Genomic DNA, 14,082 nt, shown 5'->3' with positions numbered 1-14,082 from the left:
ACACACTAGCGCTACGGTGTTTTCTTAAAAAAATCGTTGAGATTTCTGTACCGACTTTCCCGATCTCATATTGCATTAGTGTATGTTGTTGAATCATAGACTATGGAATTTAATGTGAGATACTATAGAACTTTGGTGAGATACTGTTTACATACAAATCAGGTTTCGGATATCAAATTTAACATTTGCCTAATACAATTTTAGTTGGTTCAGCTGTTTCCTTGGTGAAGTGAAACTAATATAGTACTCATGTATATATAGGATTTATACACAAACATGTTACATATGGATCTATACTATCTTGATAGGAAACGTTTACAATATACTAAAGAACTCTAAACCAGATGAAATGAGAAGGTGAATCTTACATAATCTCAGAGAAACCCTAGAAAAAATAAAGGATAACACACCTTGGTCATGTTTTGATACATCATCAGAAAAATTATTCACACATAAAAAGAAACAAACAAATCAATCAAATAAACACACACACACACACACGTACTCTTCTGTTAAATCCTAAACAAATATCAACTACGACTGCTAAACCCATCACCTTTCATCATTTGAAGAAACTCTTTGTAATTAACTCTACCATCACCATCAACATCCACTTGCATAATCATCTTCTTGCAACCTTCTTGGGTTTTACCTTGCTTGAGTCCCAAGGAACCCATCACAGATTTCAACTCCTCCACAGTGATAAACCCATCTCCGTCCTGGTCAAACACGTTAAAGGCTTCTTTCATGTCCTCTTCTTCGGTTTCTCCATCGTTGTGATGCTCATCGACAATGGATTTGTACAGAGACTCGAACTCGTCTATGTCAACGCATCCATCGTGGTTCGTGTCGATGTTGTGGATCATTTGAGTTAGGTCTTTGTCTGGTATGTAGATTCCAAGATTCTCTAGTGAGTCCTTGAGCTCTTGTTTAGTGATACGACCGTCTCCGTTCTTGTCGAACGTCTGAAAAACCCTTTTTAGCTCGGACGGGTCTATTTTTGTCGTCGGCGTGGAGGATGGTGACGGAGAGGGTAACATGGACGGTGACGGTGGTGAGTTCTTGTGGAGAGTTTTGTCGAACCAAGAGAGAGAGAAGAGAGTTCGCAGTTTCTTTGGTACTAAAGAGAGAAGAAAAGAGTTTAATAGATGATAGAGAAGGAATATTCTCATCATAACTTTAGATCCTTTCTCCAAGATCTGAAGAAAACAGAGAGAAGATCTGATAAACAAAGAGCTTTGGAGGTAGAGAAAAACTTCAAAACTGTTGTTTTATAGAGGGAAGAGAAAGTGTGCTCCATATATTACAATTAAATAATATATATTTCAGATAATTGAATATAAATTTATAGGAATTTATTTTTCTTATATATGACCGTTGAAGCTATTTTGTATCAACACATAGTCACATATTGAGGAAAAATATCAAAAATTTAGGGAATACTTTCTCCAATAGTACATCATTTTGGAAGAAAAATAAGTTTGTAAATAATTTTCCTCAAATTTGATGCTTCACTATTCACAAACTCATTTTCTCTTCAAATGATGTACCATTGGAAAAGGTTATCTCTCATTTTTTTGATGTTTTATAAGTTTTATATTTATAAATTAGTTCTTAAAATTTTATATAATTCTGTTTTATAGTTAAAAGGATTCAATATTTATGTTTTATTCTTTAGAAAAATTATTAATACTTTAGTAAATAATATATAAATTTGTTTTATAAGTATTTTGGAATTAATAATAATTAGTATTTTTGAAGATAAAAATGAGAGAAACCATTGGAGCAAAATGCAAACTCATTTTGAGAAGAAAAATGATGTAAACCATTAGGAATTCTCTTAGTCTTTAGCTTTCAATTTTAACTTTCTTTTTGGTAAATCGAAATGAGACGATTTGTGAATCAAACAAAGCGACTGATAGATACATTAGTCATCTACGCATGACTTCTCAAACATATATATATATATACCATTATTTACCAAAATCCTATCTAAATAACATTTTACAATACATTGAACATTACTATTACTATTACTTTGGACAGCTATAAAGTTATTGCAAAGAAACATAAAGATTTGATAAATTATGATTAGAGAATTTCTTTAAACCTTTGCCGACGAGTAAAAAAAAGTAAAGTAAGTGATAACTACAATTTTATATTCTTTATCTTTTCTAATATGAAGTTCATATAATATATTTTATTTAAATTTATGATATATCTTCCCACAACAAAGGTCAGAAATATGAATGACGATGAAATGCTAAAAGGAGATAAAGCCGCGACTTGCGAAATATTTTAGTGTATAAACCATGATAAACGAATGTTTAATATTTTTTTATGAAAAATTTACTCCATCTGTTTTATAACAAGTGTCACTTTAGATTTATTTTTTATTTCAAAATAAATGTCATTCTACAGTTCAAATGTAATTTTGTAGATTAAAATTATGTTTTACCCTTTTGAATAACCAATAAACTATTATTTAAATTATTTTTATTTAATTAATCATATATCAAATAAAATATACTCATTCTGTATTATTTTAAGTGATTTTTAAGGTTTTTGCACTTAGATTAAAAAATACAAACTTCTATACAATTTATCTTGGTTACATAAAAATATCATTAAATGAAATTAATTCAACCAATAAAAAAATTCAGTATTTTGCAATTGGTCACAAAATTTAAATGGTATTAAATTTTATCTAGAATAATAAAAACATCAATTATTTTGAAACAAATTGTTTTACTCTAAACACCACTTAAAGTGATACGGAAAGAGTATTAATTTATTATACAATTTTTTTAATTAGTCTTCGTAAAAAATGTCATAAAGTGATACTTGATACCAAACCGAAGAGTACTGAGTTAGTAAAATAAAGAGGCCACCCGTTTTTTCAATATAGCATAAAGAAGTTGCAGGAAAACGCGTGAAGAAGGGTAGTTAAACATATACACATCGCTTTTGATAAATTAAGAAGGAAGTAATGTCAAAAACGCGTTGTCATAATTGTTGATGTTTTTTTTTTTTTTTTTGGTAAAAATAATTGTTGATGTTTGGTTCCTGTCTCCATTTGTTTGGTTATTCTAACTTATTTTATATAAGAAATGTGCCGGTCTTCATTGTATCGTACGTATAGTTTACAACATTCTTTAGCTCAAAATACGTACGTAAAAGACCAGCCTTGGAGACAACAAGAAAAATAGCAACAAGACGATTTTGTTTAAATTATCTTTATAACTCTCTCGAATGATGTAAATTATTAAAACAACCCAAGGTTTAATAAGCCAAGGTTTTAGTCGCTACATCCTAGTATAAGAAATGTGAAAAGACAAACAAAAAATATCAGAAAAAACACAGGAAATTTTGTTTTGGTCATCGATACTATATTGGCTACGTTCACATACATAAATGGCTTTTTTTTTGGAACACAAATATACGTAAAGAACTAATTTTACTACTGGAAACAAAAAGCAGAATTTCAAAATATATTAAGACAAGAAAAAGCAAAAATATATACATAACCCTTATCACACTTTGCTTGAGTGGTGGAAAAGTGAGAGAAGAGAGAGAAAGTAGATCTTAGTGTTGGGTTCGGCGTACGGCCGGCACGTGAGCGTGAGTGCCGTCGCCGGAGTCCGTCGTCCTTCAGCATAAATTATCCGGCCTTTGTCTTTTCCCCGTCGTCTCCGGCGTCTGTCTTGTCTAAGCTCTGGCCAACCACCACCCGTGGTGTTTCTGATATTGCAGTGAAGACGCGGTTGCGTGGATGTTATGGCGCGGTGAAGACGTTCGTAGTTTGGGTTCCGATTCCGGGAGGTGGAGGCTCCCACAGCTCCGTCGCTGCTGGCTCTTGTCTTCGGGAGGTGGAAGTTTCTTCACTTTCGCCGTCGTCGGCTCTAGTCTCCGGGGGGTGAAGGCTACCACAGCTTTGCGTCGCCGGCTTTAGGTATTTCGTTGCGGTTCTTAGGGTTTGGATTTCGATTGTGGATCGGGTGGCTATTGTTTGTCTCTCTAGTGTTGGAGTTTTGGCCTTGTCGGATGAGATATCGAAGAGCGATGAAGCTCTCCGACGGGTACACAGAGTTGGAAGAACAGAGATGGTTTCGGCGGAGGTTCTACGGGTTCTGAGCTTCGACGAAATGAAGTTGCGGTGATGTGGTTTCGGCGGTGATTCGAAGCGGAGACGGTCAAGTCGAGGTGGTTGCGACGCGTGTTGTTCTAATGGTGTAGATGTTCCCACGTGTCCAGCAGCCAGCTTCCTTGACGCGTGATTCGGCCGACTTCGTACGGGTTTTTAATGTTTGGACCGATGGCCCGGTTAATGGTTTCGTTTGTAGTTTTTAGGCTTTTGGGCCTCTGGCTTTTTTATTATGTATTTGGGCCTCGGGCTGTATATTCTAGACTTGGCCCGTTTTATTAATTAAAAAAAAAAAACTCTGCGGGAAAAAAAAAAATACATTACCCTTATCTTAATCCGAGACTATATTGGTGTCTTGTATAGTATTACTGGATCTAATTTAAGAATAACTCATATCTTTGAGCCCGGACATTTCTCTGGGACCATCAAAACAAGTGTGTTTGGGAACGTTTTAATGATAAAAATGTAACGGGTCTCAGAATCAAAAGACGACACTGGGGACCAAAAAAACGCGCCAAGAATGACGCCAGTTAGTTTATGATTGTTGGATATCCTCATCTCTCGAATGTTGTCGCCTTTCCATTGGTTGGGCATCTTCCACGTGGACCCACTTGCTCAACTACCAGTGTTTCAGTCATATTGAAAATATTAACTTATCATATGAGTTGAATAACATTTTAGTAAAAAAAGGAACTACTAGACTTTTGTAAGAAATAAAGTCGAAGAGTGCTTTGGAAAGTAAATCAAAGAAGAACCACGTACAACGAATTTATCAAGATAAAGAAAAACCACTAATAGTATTTAGACCCACAATCGATCTATTAAAAATATTCTGTTCCTAAATACAGTGCCACCAAAGAAAAAAAAATTCTATTGTGAAGCTCTAGAGGAATCAATAAACCATGTTTTTTTTGAATGTCCACCAGCGAGATATGTTTAGGCGCTTTCGAAGATATCATCTGATCCAACTATTTTTTTCACTAGTTTTCTCTTCACAAATATGGATCACATGTTCCGCAGAGTTATCCCACAAATGGATGATCATCATTTCGCATTGATACTTTGGTACATTTAGAAATGCATGAATAATAAAGTCTTTAGTAATTTGGACACTAATCCCAGAAAACTCCTAAAATTAGTAAAAATAGAATCTACACTTTGGGCTGAGGCACATATAACACGTACACAGAGGGCGACTACACATGTAGAGGCTACGAACTTACAAGTATCTTGGGGCGATAGTGTTTTACAGATGATCTTGGAAAGATAAAAAAAAATTTTCAGGACAACGCTGGTATAGTACACTAGAAAGTTTTGATGGTTTAATGGGGGCGAGGAACGTAAGGGCTAGTCTCTCACCTTTTCATTCGGAGGTAGAAGCACTAATCTGGACAATAGAATGTATGAGGAATTTGTGTCAGTTTCAGGTCATATTTGCAACGGATTGTTCTCAATCAGTGAAGATGGTTTTAGAACAGAAGAATGCATAGATTTTGCAGGTTATTTGGAAGATATCAAAACCCTGAAAGAAACAATTGTCAACTCAGAGATCATCCATGTTCTCCAATCGCATAATTTAAAGATGGATAGTCTAGTACGCAGTGCAAGAAACAAGTGTCTTTTATCGTTCACATGGATGCAGAATTATCAGTTTGGTTTGCAGAGTCAGTTGAATCTGGGTACGTTACTGACAAAATAAAAATAAAAAATAAAAATAGAAAAACAATGCGTACTTGCTAAAAAAATATTTGTATTAGAGTAAGCAAACAATAAGTATTAGTTATTAGTTATAGACAGTGTTTAAAAAAAAGATATTAGTTATAGACATGACACATTGGGGTTGCAGGATAATACACATAAATTGTGGAATGGAGAAAGCATATCCAACGGACCACGGTCTTATTATTAATTGACTTCACCCCACTGATTTACCATAACTTTGCTCTGTTTATGTTTTTTTCCTTATATCTGCTGCTAGTTGGGAAATTAATTTATATTTGACATGAATTTTCAAGCTCAAATATCCATCCATCCTTTGAAGAATAATAATACTTAATAACTTGATAAAACTATTTTCAAGCAAAACATTTTCACGGACCACGGTCTTATTATTAATTAACTTCACCCCACTGATTTACCATAACTTTGTTCTGTTTATATTTTTTTTCCTTATATCTGCTAGTTGGAAAATTAATTTATATTTGACATGAATTTTCAAGCTCAAGTATCCATCCTTTGAAGAATAATAATAATACTTAATAACTTGATAAAACTATTTTCACGCAAAACATTTTCAAGAAATTTCACCCAGAAAAGAAGATAAAGTGATTCAGGCTTTACATTTACAGTCACGCTATCTATCCGCATAATGGTTTTGATTTTATAGTTAAGTAAACATTTTAACGTACAAATACAATAAGAAGCCAAATTCCCAAAACGTTTCAAGTTTCAACAATGAATAAATGATATACAGTTAAGTGATTACGATTTACGACAAAAAATTACTCTCTCTGTATCGATTTTATTGTACTATTTGCCGCTTACTCTCTCCAGACTCAAAAAAACAAAATAAAAAAGTTAGTTTACAAAAAGTGCCCACACGCAGGATCGAATTACGGACCTTCAGTTTACAAGACTGACGCTCTACCACTGAGCTATACGGGCTTTCGATTATTATTTCTACTTGATAGTATAGAAACAAAAACTGAGATAAGAAAGAGGTAATGAGTGTGACTGTAACTCAGACAACTACTTAGCTAAACAAAAAGATATTTTACCAAAAAAACTAAAAAAAGAACATTTGTAACAATGTTCACTTCTATATACAAATGAATTGAGTTAGTTCACAAATAGAAGAGTCAAGTAAAATTACTGCCCAACTTTGATCAAATTTTGACTCCACAGTTAAAACGGTACAATGAAGGAACATAATACTGCATTAAATTATACAATATAATAAAAAATGTTTTGCATTTGATTGTTTTCAACTGATGCAGCTGCAGAGTATCTGGTCATGAGTGAGTTCTTCTACACTTTACTTGAGGAAGAACTTCCAGACATCTCTGTCTGTAGTCTCCTTAATCAAATGAGCTCCTAAGATAGTTTCCTCATCCACCAAGTTCCTCAGATGTCTCGCTCCACTGTTGAATCCCACATACTGCTTCTTCGCCGCCAAATACACCACACCATAAGGTGGTCTAAGGCACTGTTTCCACACAGACAAAAAGACAACAAAACCATCACTATAACAAGGAGACAACCACCTATTCAAGAACTAGAGCGAGAGAGAGAGAGAAGGATCAAGAACCAACCTTCTTAATGAGAGAATATAGTTTCTTCAGAGAAGTAACCGAGTAAGGGATCTCAGTCATTAGTATAACATCATACCCACATTCTCCTCCTTGCTCAGTCTCATTTGCTCGTTCCCACGCTCTGCTTCCAGAGAGCTTCCTCGAACGCCTCGAGGAGAAATCTGGCTGTCCTGTAATGCTCCCTTCTTGGCTGCTACATCCGTCCATGAAGTCTTCCTCTGAGAAACTCAAGTTCATTCCCTGGTTAACTGGTTCAAGGACATCTGTTCTTATGATAGATAAAACGGTCGGGAGCTCTTCCCATTCTCCTGCATAGAAACGGACAGATGCAGAGACGGCTTGTCTTGATGGTGTGAGAAGGACTTCTGGCTGACGGCTTTGCCTGTCCCGAGCTTGATCAAGATTCGCAAGAACGTTTGGGATGGTTGTGCATCTTATTGTTTCTGCGTTGAGGTCTTGAAAGTGGACTGAGGAAGCACCCTTTAAAATCAAGCAAAAGAGATTAGATTATGAGAAATGTGACAGTAACAGCTATCTTCCAGTGTTGGTTTACTTACTTTCAAGCAGGCAAATATCCCAGGAACTCCATAGTTGCAACCTAGCTGCTCATGTCGCCATACAAATATTAGATAGCTTTAGCAAAATTGTTTACAAACTCATTCATAAATTTTACTTCGTATCTAAGGAACCGTTCAGTGACATTAGAGGAAGTACCTCGAGGACCCTTTTGCCCCTGAAGCTAAGCTGTCCATCACGGATCTCGTTTTTAAGTACATCAACAAGAACAATAGCACTTTCCCAACTTTTCATAGAACCTACACAATATTTTTTTGATTCAGTTTTATTGTGATTCATAAAGAGAGGAGAACATTCTGAAGCGCATACCTTCATATTTAAAAGGAGCAGTTTCTGAGCTAGAGAGTCCGATCATATCAGCAACACTTACTTTTCCCTGCAAGAAATTGATGACTGTTTCAACCCAAAGATTTAGGATTCTCTCTGTATGCTCAGAGAAGTGTGTCATGGTCTTTCTGAGTATTGAACAACAAAATAAGCGCATATATGAAAGCTATGCCATCACAAAAAAAAAAAAATAGCTTTATGCATTTTGACGATAATATAATTATCATATTAATATATAAAGTTAGCAAACCTTGCAATTCTTGACATAATACTTCTAACATATTAAAGCTTAGAACTAGGTGTTAACTGTCTTTATAATAATAGTACCTTGAAAATTGGTAAACCGGGCACATCTAGATTTTCACCTGAATACCTGTGTTGAGCTGATGTCTACAAAAAGAAAGAAAGAGATTCAGAATTGCAAGGTATAAAAATTGTACTCAATACATTTTATAATGGTAATGATGAACTAATCGAGAGTGAGCAAACAACCTTAGAAGGTAAGATCTCAACAGCTGGTGATGGAAGCTGCAAATCCTTCTCAGATAGTGCAGACACACCACTACAGTCCTGGGGCATCAAACCTGGCCAGCATTGCGCAAGCAAAGATGGTGCGCGCATTCTTTTAGCTTCTGAGTTCTCTTGCTCCAATGGTTATCAAATCTAAAAATCATCAAAAGATTTAATCTTTAGTGCCACCCTATAACCTTAAACCTCAAAACAACAAAAGGGATTTTGAATTTTTTTTAGTAATACTCCAATGGTGGTAACAATCTCAAATGATCAAAAGATCTAATCTTTAGTGATGGGAATGCCACTCTCTGAACAACATCTTTGAACTCTAAAACCTTAAAACCCACAAAACCTTAAGACTAGGCATCATGATTTTCACCTAATAAAGACTGCAACTTTGAATATATGACAAACCAAACAGGAAACTAAGTAGAGAGAAGCTAAGGACAGACAAAAGTCGGAAAGTTTACAGATTCAATACTGACCCAACTGCAAGATCTACGCTGGCTCTTCAATTCCACATCCTTACTACTAAACTAACCAACATGGATCACGATCAAAACCATAAACCATCAATGGAAAAAAACAAATTGACTTGGTGACTTGTTATAGCCAAAAAATTCCAAATAAAGTAAGAAGAAATTCGAGTCAATTTCATTTCCTAAGCGAATAAATTACATGATCAATGGAGAGAAATAGACAACTTACAAGAGACAAGGCGATCAGTGGAGGAGTTCTTGAAATGAAGAAAGATGAGACTCTTCTCTAACAAGGCGAAGATTTATGGATCAATCAGAAACAAGGTTGAAAATTCAGAGCAAAGACCTCTCTCTCTCACACACACGTTTAAAGTAACAAATTAAAAATCTTTATTACAAAAAAAAAAAATCTAAGAAGGCAAAGAGGGTGGGAGTTTGGCCAAACTAATCGAAGCTTCTGTTCCGACCAAGCTGGTCCGCTTTTGTAATATCTGTCCTAACTTTTTATAATTCTAGTCCTTTTATTCTTTGCTAATTAAGAAACTGACCATATTATTATCCCAGTTTGAGAATATTCCCCGGATCCTAAAACTCTTCCCAATTTTTCTGTTGTTTTTTTCTCCAATTTTTCTGTTCCAAGCTGATACCTTAGTGTGACCCATGAAAGAATGTGATTTTTTTTGTAGAAAACTATTGTAAAAGTATGATCGGTGCTGCATCGATCAGGAGGTTGCTGCTGCTCCCTATCCGTATGTCTTGATCGCGGATTGTTTCTTCGTTGGTTTAGGCATTTGTGTTGCTCATGTGACTGCACCAATGTATTGATGATCACTGGTGGGCATTTTCTTTCGTACCTCGTTAACTCAGCTTTCACACAGGTTAGTTAGTTAAGCTATCTCTATTGAGTCATGTTGATGTCTCATGTTGATGTAGTTAAGAAAATGAAGGTGATCATATGAAAGTGTAAGGTTGTAATAGATGCAAGTGTAGGTTTGTGTCTAAGAAACTATAGAGAGAAAGTGTAGAAACGTTTTGGCATTTTATTGGTAGCTTGTGGATTCATGAGATTATTGTTGCTGGCAGGTTCGAGGAACATGGAGATGGATGCTTGGGGTTTCATGTAACATACATGTCAACTTTTGCAGTCTTGACTGAGATGTTTTAATAGGACTTAAGTGTTTGATGAAAGATAAACAACATGTCTGCAGGCATTTCAGCAATTCACTGGGATCAATACTGTGTCATGTACTATAGCCCTACGATGATAGTGCACCATCTGATGGAGGGCTCGCTGTGCTTGGCTTAGCTCTATAACATGTTTCTTTGCACCGGGAATGGGACCAGTCCCATGGACGGTGAACTCAGAGATATACTTACAACAGTACCGAGGTAAATGCGGAGGCATGTCTGAAACAGTTAACTGGATCAGCAATTTTATTGTGGCACAAACATTCATGTCAATCGCAGAAGCTGCTGGTATAGGAGTGACTTTCTTGATTTTGGTGGGAATAGTGGTTCTAGCTGTTATCTTTGTGATTGTGTTTGTCCCTGAGACTCCGGGGCTAACGTTCTCTGAAGTTGAACAGATTTGGAAACACAGGGGCTTGGGGAAATAACAGTGGTTGGGCAGTAGCAGTGATAGGGTTACTCGAGCAGGGTTCTCGGTCTTAAGTGGTTCATGCTCATACATTGTGGTATCACAGTAACAGGGTAAACCAAGATTGGATCCGGTTTAGATCAGTGATATGTAATGCAATGCTGGAATAGTACAGTGTGTTAGGAACTGTGTTGGTTATAGGGTCCACTTTGGATTCCAGTCTTTTCCATGCCTTATGTTCTAGAGCTTTATATCTGATGCATGTGTCTATGATCAAAACGTTGCGCATAGAAAAGTCTAAGCATAGAAAACTTGACAAGAGCATTCACAAACATAAGACTTGTCATAGGAATTCTGTTCCATTTATCTTCTTGTTCTGTTAAATTATAGTAACAAATATGTCGTTGTCTTTTAGTCACAACGTTAATTGATTTGAGGAAAACAAAGGGAGGTGAAACAGATACATTTATTGTATTTGGACATGGCAATACAATATTTAGGGACATCAAAGGGCCACCAAGATGTATGATTGGATCTTGTATGATTTATCCTTTGTGTTGCGTTGTCTTATGTGTCACTATACAATGTAGGTTTGTGATTTGGTAATTCAATACCTTTTATGTCACTGGTGATCTATTTACTTTAATCATCTGTCTTCAACTTTTTTTCTTATCTTTTTATACTTATCTGATATATACTACCAACTTTTAGACTATCTAGACTGAACTGAGTTCCATTATATTTTTTTGCTGACAAAGTTTCTATGATATATGTATAGACGTTCTCAATAAAAGTTGAATGCTACCATTTCTTCCGTCGTATATATAATCGAATTTGACTGAACATAATTTTGTAGCCTCTTTTAAACTTACAGTTGAATGCAGTTTTGTTTGGAGTTGGTGAAATGAGAATACATATAATGTTTAAATTTGACTTTGAATTTTGTCTTATATTTAATTTTTTTTTTAATAATTATACATTCGATTTATATTTTTAGATATTTTTTATAAAGTTTTGATGTTTAATGTTTTGTTTTATATATTATTATACATATATTATAATATTGTTAAACATACATGTTTCTTAAATTCTGGCAAACACGTTTTTCATTTCAATACATTTTGTTTTGTTTTATGTAAGTCTTGATATTTGGATACCCATTCGGGTACGGATCAGTTTTTTTTTATATCAGGATTTTAGGTTTTGATAAAAAGTTTCATTCAGATATTATAAAAAATCGGATCTGGTTTAAGTTAGGTTCTCCTGAATCTAAGTGGGTTCGGTTTTGAAGTTTGGGAACTGGAGAATGACCGGTTATCCATTGTATCGGATGCAGAATCTGATATTTTTAACTTATATAACCAAATTGCCGGATTCACTTTGGATATTTTATATTCAAACTATTCAAACTTACCCAAAAAAATATTACCAAAAATAACGGTACAAATCGATTATTTTTACCTGAAAGTAAACATAGATATGAGTTGAATTGAGTATTTTATATCCATAAATATTCAAAATAACTAATATATTTGATTTATGATTTTAATTTAAGATATTAATTTTATTATATGTATGATTACAACTTTTATATATATATATATATATATATAAATAATATATATGTTCAGATATGTTCGAGTACTCAGAGAAAGATCAGATTTTCGATATCAATTTTTCAGATACAAAAAAAATAGGATATATTCAAGTATTCAGGCCGGATTCAAGATCAGTTTGTCGAGTGCGGATATTATATCCAGCCCTAGTTTTATGCATAGTTTTTTTTTCGTTTCCATGCAGCTTAGTCTGTGATAACTATAATTTACTTGCACATGTTTATAAAAACTAAAAAAACCCAACGTTTCACCAAATAAAGATAAACGAGAGAGAGCTTCATAATGAATGTATAGACGTTGGAATTGCATAATTCAGTTTTCAATGGTTGATCTCATTGGTGATTGGACTCTAATGTCTATTGAAGAGTCAACCCTGTGAAAACCAACGTCTATGACGGGTTATAACGTCCGAAATAATTTTGTTTAACCACGTTTGAGTTTTCTACGTATGATATATTACGTCAAAAAGGTATATGATATATTTAATCTCTTTAAACAAAAAAAAAAAAGATATATTTAATCTCAAGAACCTTCACCCATTGAATCAACATCTTTAATTCAATGTGCGATAGTCGCGTTTATGTTAACACTGTTCACAGCGCCATAAATACCACATTCATTTGGAGCTTTTCGTTCTATACGAACAACAATACAGGAACCTAACTATGTATCTTATACACAATCCACATTTATTTGAAGAAACATAATGGTATATCATCTACATTAAGCTATGTCAACATACATATATATGGTAAAAGCTGGACCACGTTCAATTTATTTCATCATGACAAACATCATCATATATATTAACAAGACACGTTCATCTCCATTTGACGCCGGCGCACCATATATCAAAGTCATGTTGATTTGTCAATGAAACCAATTAGTTCACTAAAAGCTGGACCACGATCCTTTTCTTTCGTATTTTATTTTTCCATTAGGAATTTCGAGAAGCAATCTTGTTTGGCTTCTAAAATTGTTTCTTCTTGTTGATTTTTTTTATTTTATATTTTAGATGTTCACAGAAAGGAGTTTTCTAACAAAATTGTATTAATATTGGTTAGCTATTTATATATTTATTTTCATATATATATATATATTAGTGAATAGCTTATCATTTGATAAACCAATCAATACATTCATATAATTTAAACTTAACTGTTTTGTTAATATTTCTTTGGTTTTGTATATTTGGTTAGGGACTGTTGTGAACAGTCACGAATTAAGCAAGAAGACAATAGAGAACAAAACGTATCGAGGCAAATATTCGTTTAGGATTTCTTATTATTGTGTGAATGAATAATCTTACAAACCCTTAGATCCATATTTATATCAGCCTCAAAACCCGATTTCATTTATCCTTTACGAATACATGCTTATATAGAAAAAGTAAATTTTCTAAACCTACAAAAGGCATACCGTACCGCACCCCCCAGATGTCAACCTTGATAGCGAGTTTATCTTTCTTGCGCCTACGACGCCCACATTCGGTCACGGTCACAGAGAGCAAAAGTTTAAC

General features: G+C 34.4%; 2 protein-coding genes and 1 non-coding gene across 3 annotated transcripts; all 3 read right to left on the bottom strand.

Moving 5' to 3' along the window:
- Window positions 1-345: 345 nt before the first annotated feature.
- LOC106388316 (calmodulin-like protein 5) lies at window positions 346-1,275 on the bottom strand. Its single transcript, XM_013828356.3, has one exon. It carries the CDS (start codon window positions 1,173-1,175, stop codon window positions 531-533), a length of 645 nt encoding a protein of 214 aa, XP_013683810.2. The 5' UTR covers window positions 1,176-1,275; the 3' UTR covers window positions 346-530.
- A 5,461-nt stretch (window positions 1,276-6,736) lies between these two features.
- Window positions 6,737-6,808, bottom strand: TRNAT-UGU. Its single transcript has one exon. It is a non-coding gene; the product is annotated as a tRNA-Thr (tRNA).
- A 122-nt stretch (window positions 6,809-6,930) lies between these two features.
- LOC111197779 lies at window positions 6,931-9,799 on the bottom strand. The gene is made up of 8 exons (XM_022699151.2): window positions 9,580-9,799; window positions 8,851-9,021; window positions 8,686-8,748; window positions 8,341-8,407; window positions 8,170-8,270; window positions 8,013-8,057; window positions 7,456-7,935; window positions 6,931-7,349 (listed from the first exon to the last, which is right to left on the bottom strand). Exons 2-8 carry the CDS (start codon window positions 8,977-8,979, stop codon window positions 7,179-7,181), a joined length of 1,056 nt encoding a protein of 351 aa, XP_022554872.1. The 5' UTR covers window positions 8,980-9,021; window positions 9,580-9,799; the 3' UTR covers window positions 6,931-7,178.
- Window positions 9,800-14,082: the final 4,283 nt, after the last annotated feature.

Source organism: Brassica napus, chromosome C3 (assembly GCF_020379485.1).
Source record: "Brassica napus cultivar Da-Ae chromosome C3, Da-Ae, whole genome shotgun sequence".
NCBI classification, from domain to species: Eukaryota; Viridiplantae; Streptophyta; class Magnoliopsida; order Brassicales; family Brassicaceae; genus Brassica; species Brassica napus.
Note: the sequence above shows the minus strand (reverse complement) of the source record. Positions and strands in the feature narration are given on the sequence as shown.

Excerpts from the sequence above, each read along its gene's own strand:
- LOC106388316 (XM_013828356.3), bottom strand. The coding sequence starts at position 1,175 with ATGATGAGAATATTCCTTCTCTATCATCTATTAAACTCTTTTCTTCTC.
- LOC111197779 (XM_022699151.2), bottom strand. The coding sequence starts at position 8,979 with ATGCGCGCACCATCTTTGCTTGCGCAATGCTGGCCAGGTTTGATGCCC. Across the intron at positions 8,749-8,850 it reads TTGAGATCTTACCTTCTAAG|ACATCAGCTCAACACAGGTA; the intron begins GTTGTTTGCTCA and ends TTCTTTTTGTAG. Across the intron at positions 7,936-8,012 it reads GGATATTTGCCTGCTTGAAA|GGTGCTTCCTCAGTCCACTT; the intron begins GTAAGTAAACCA and ends TTGATTTTAAAG.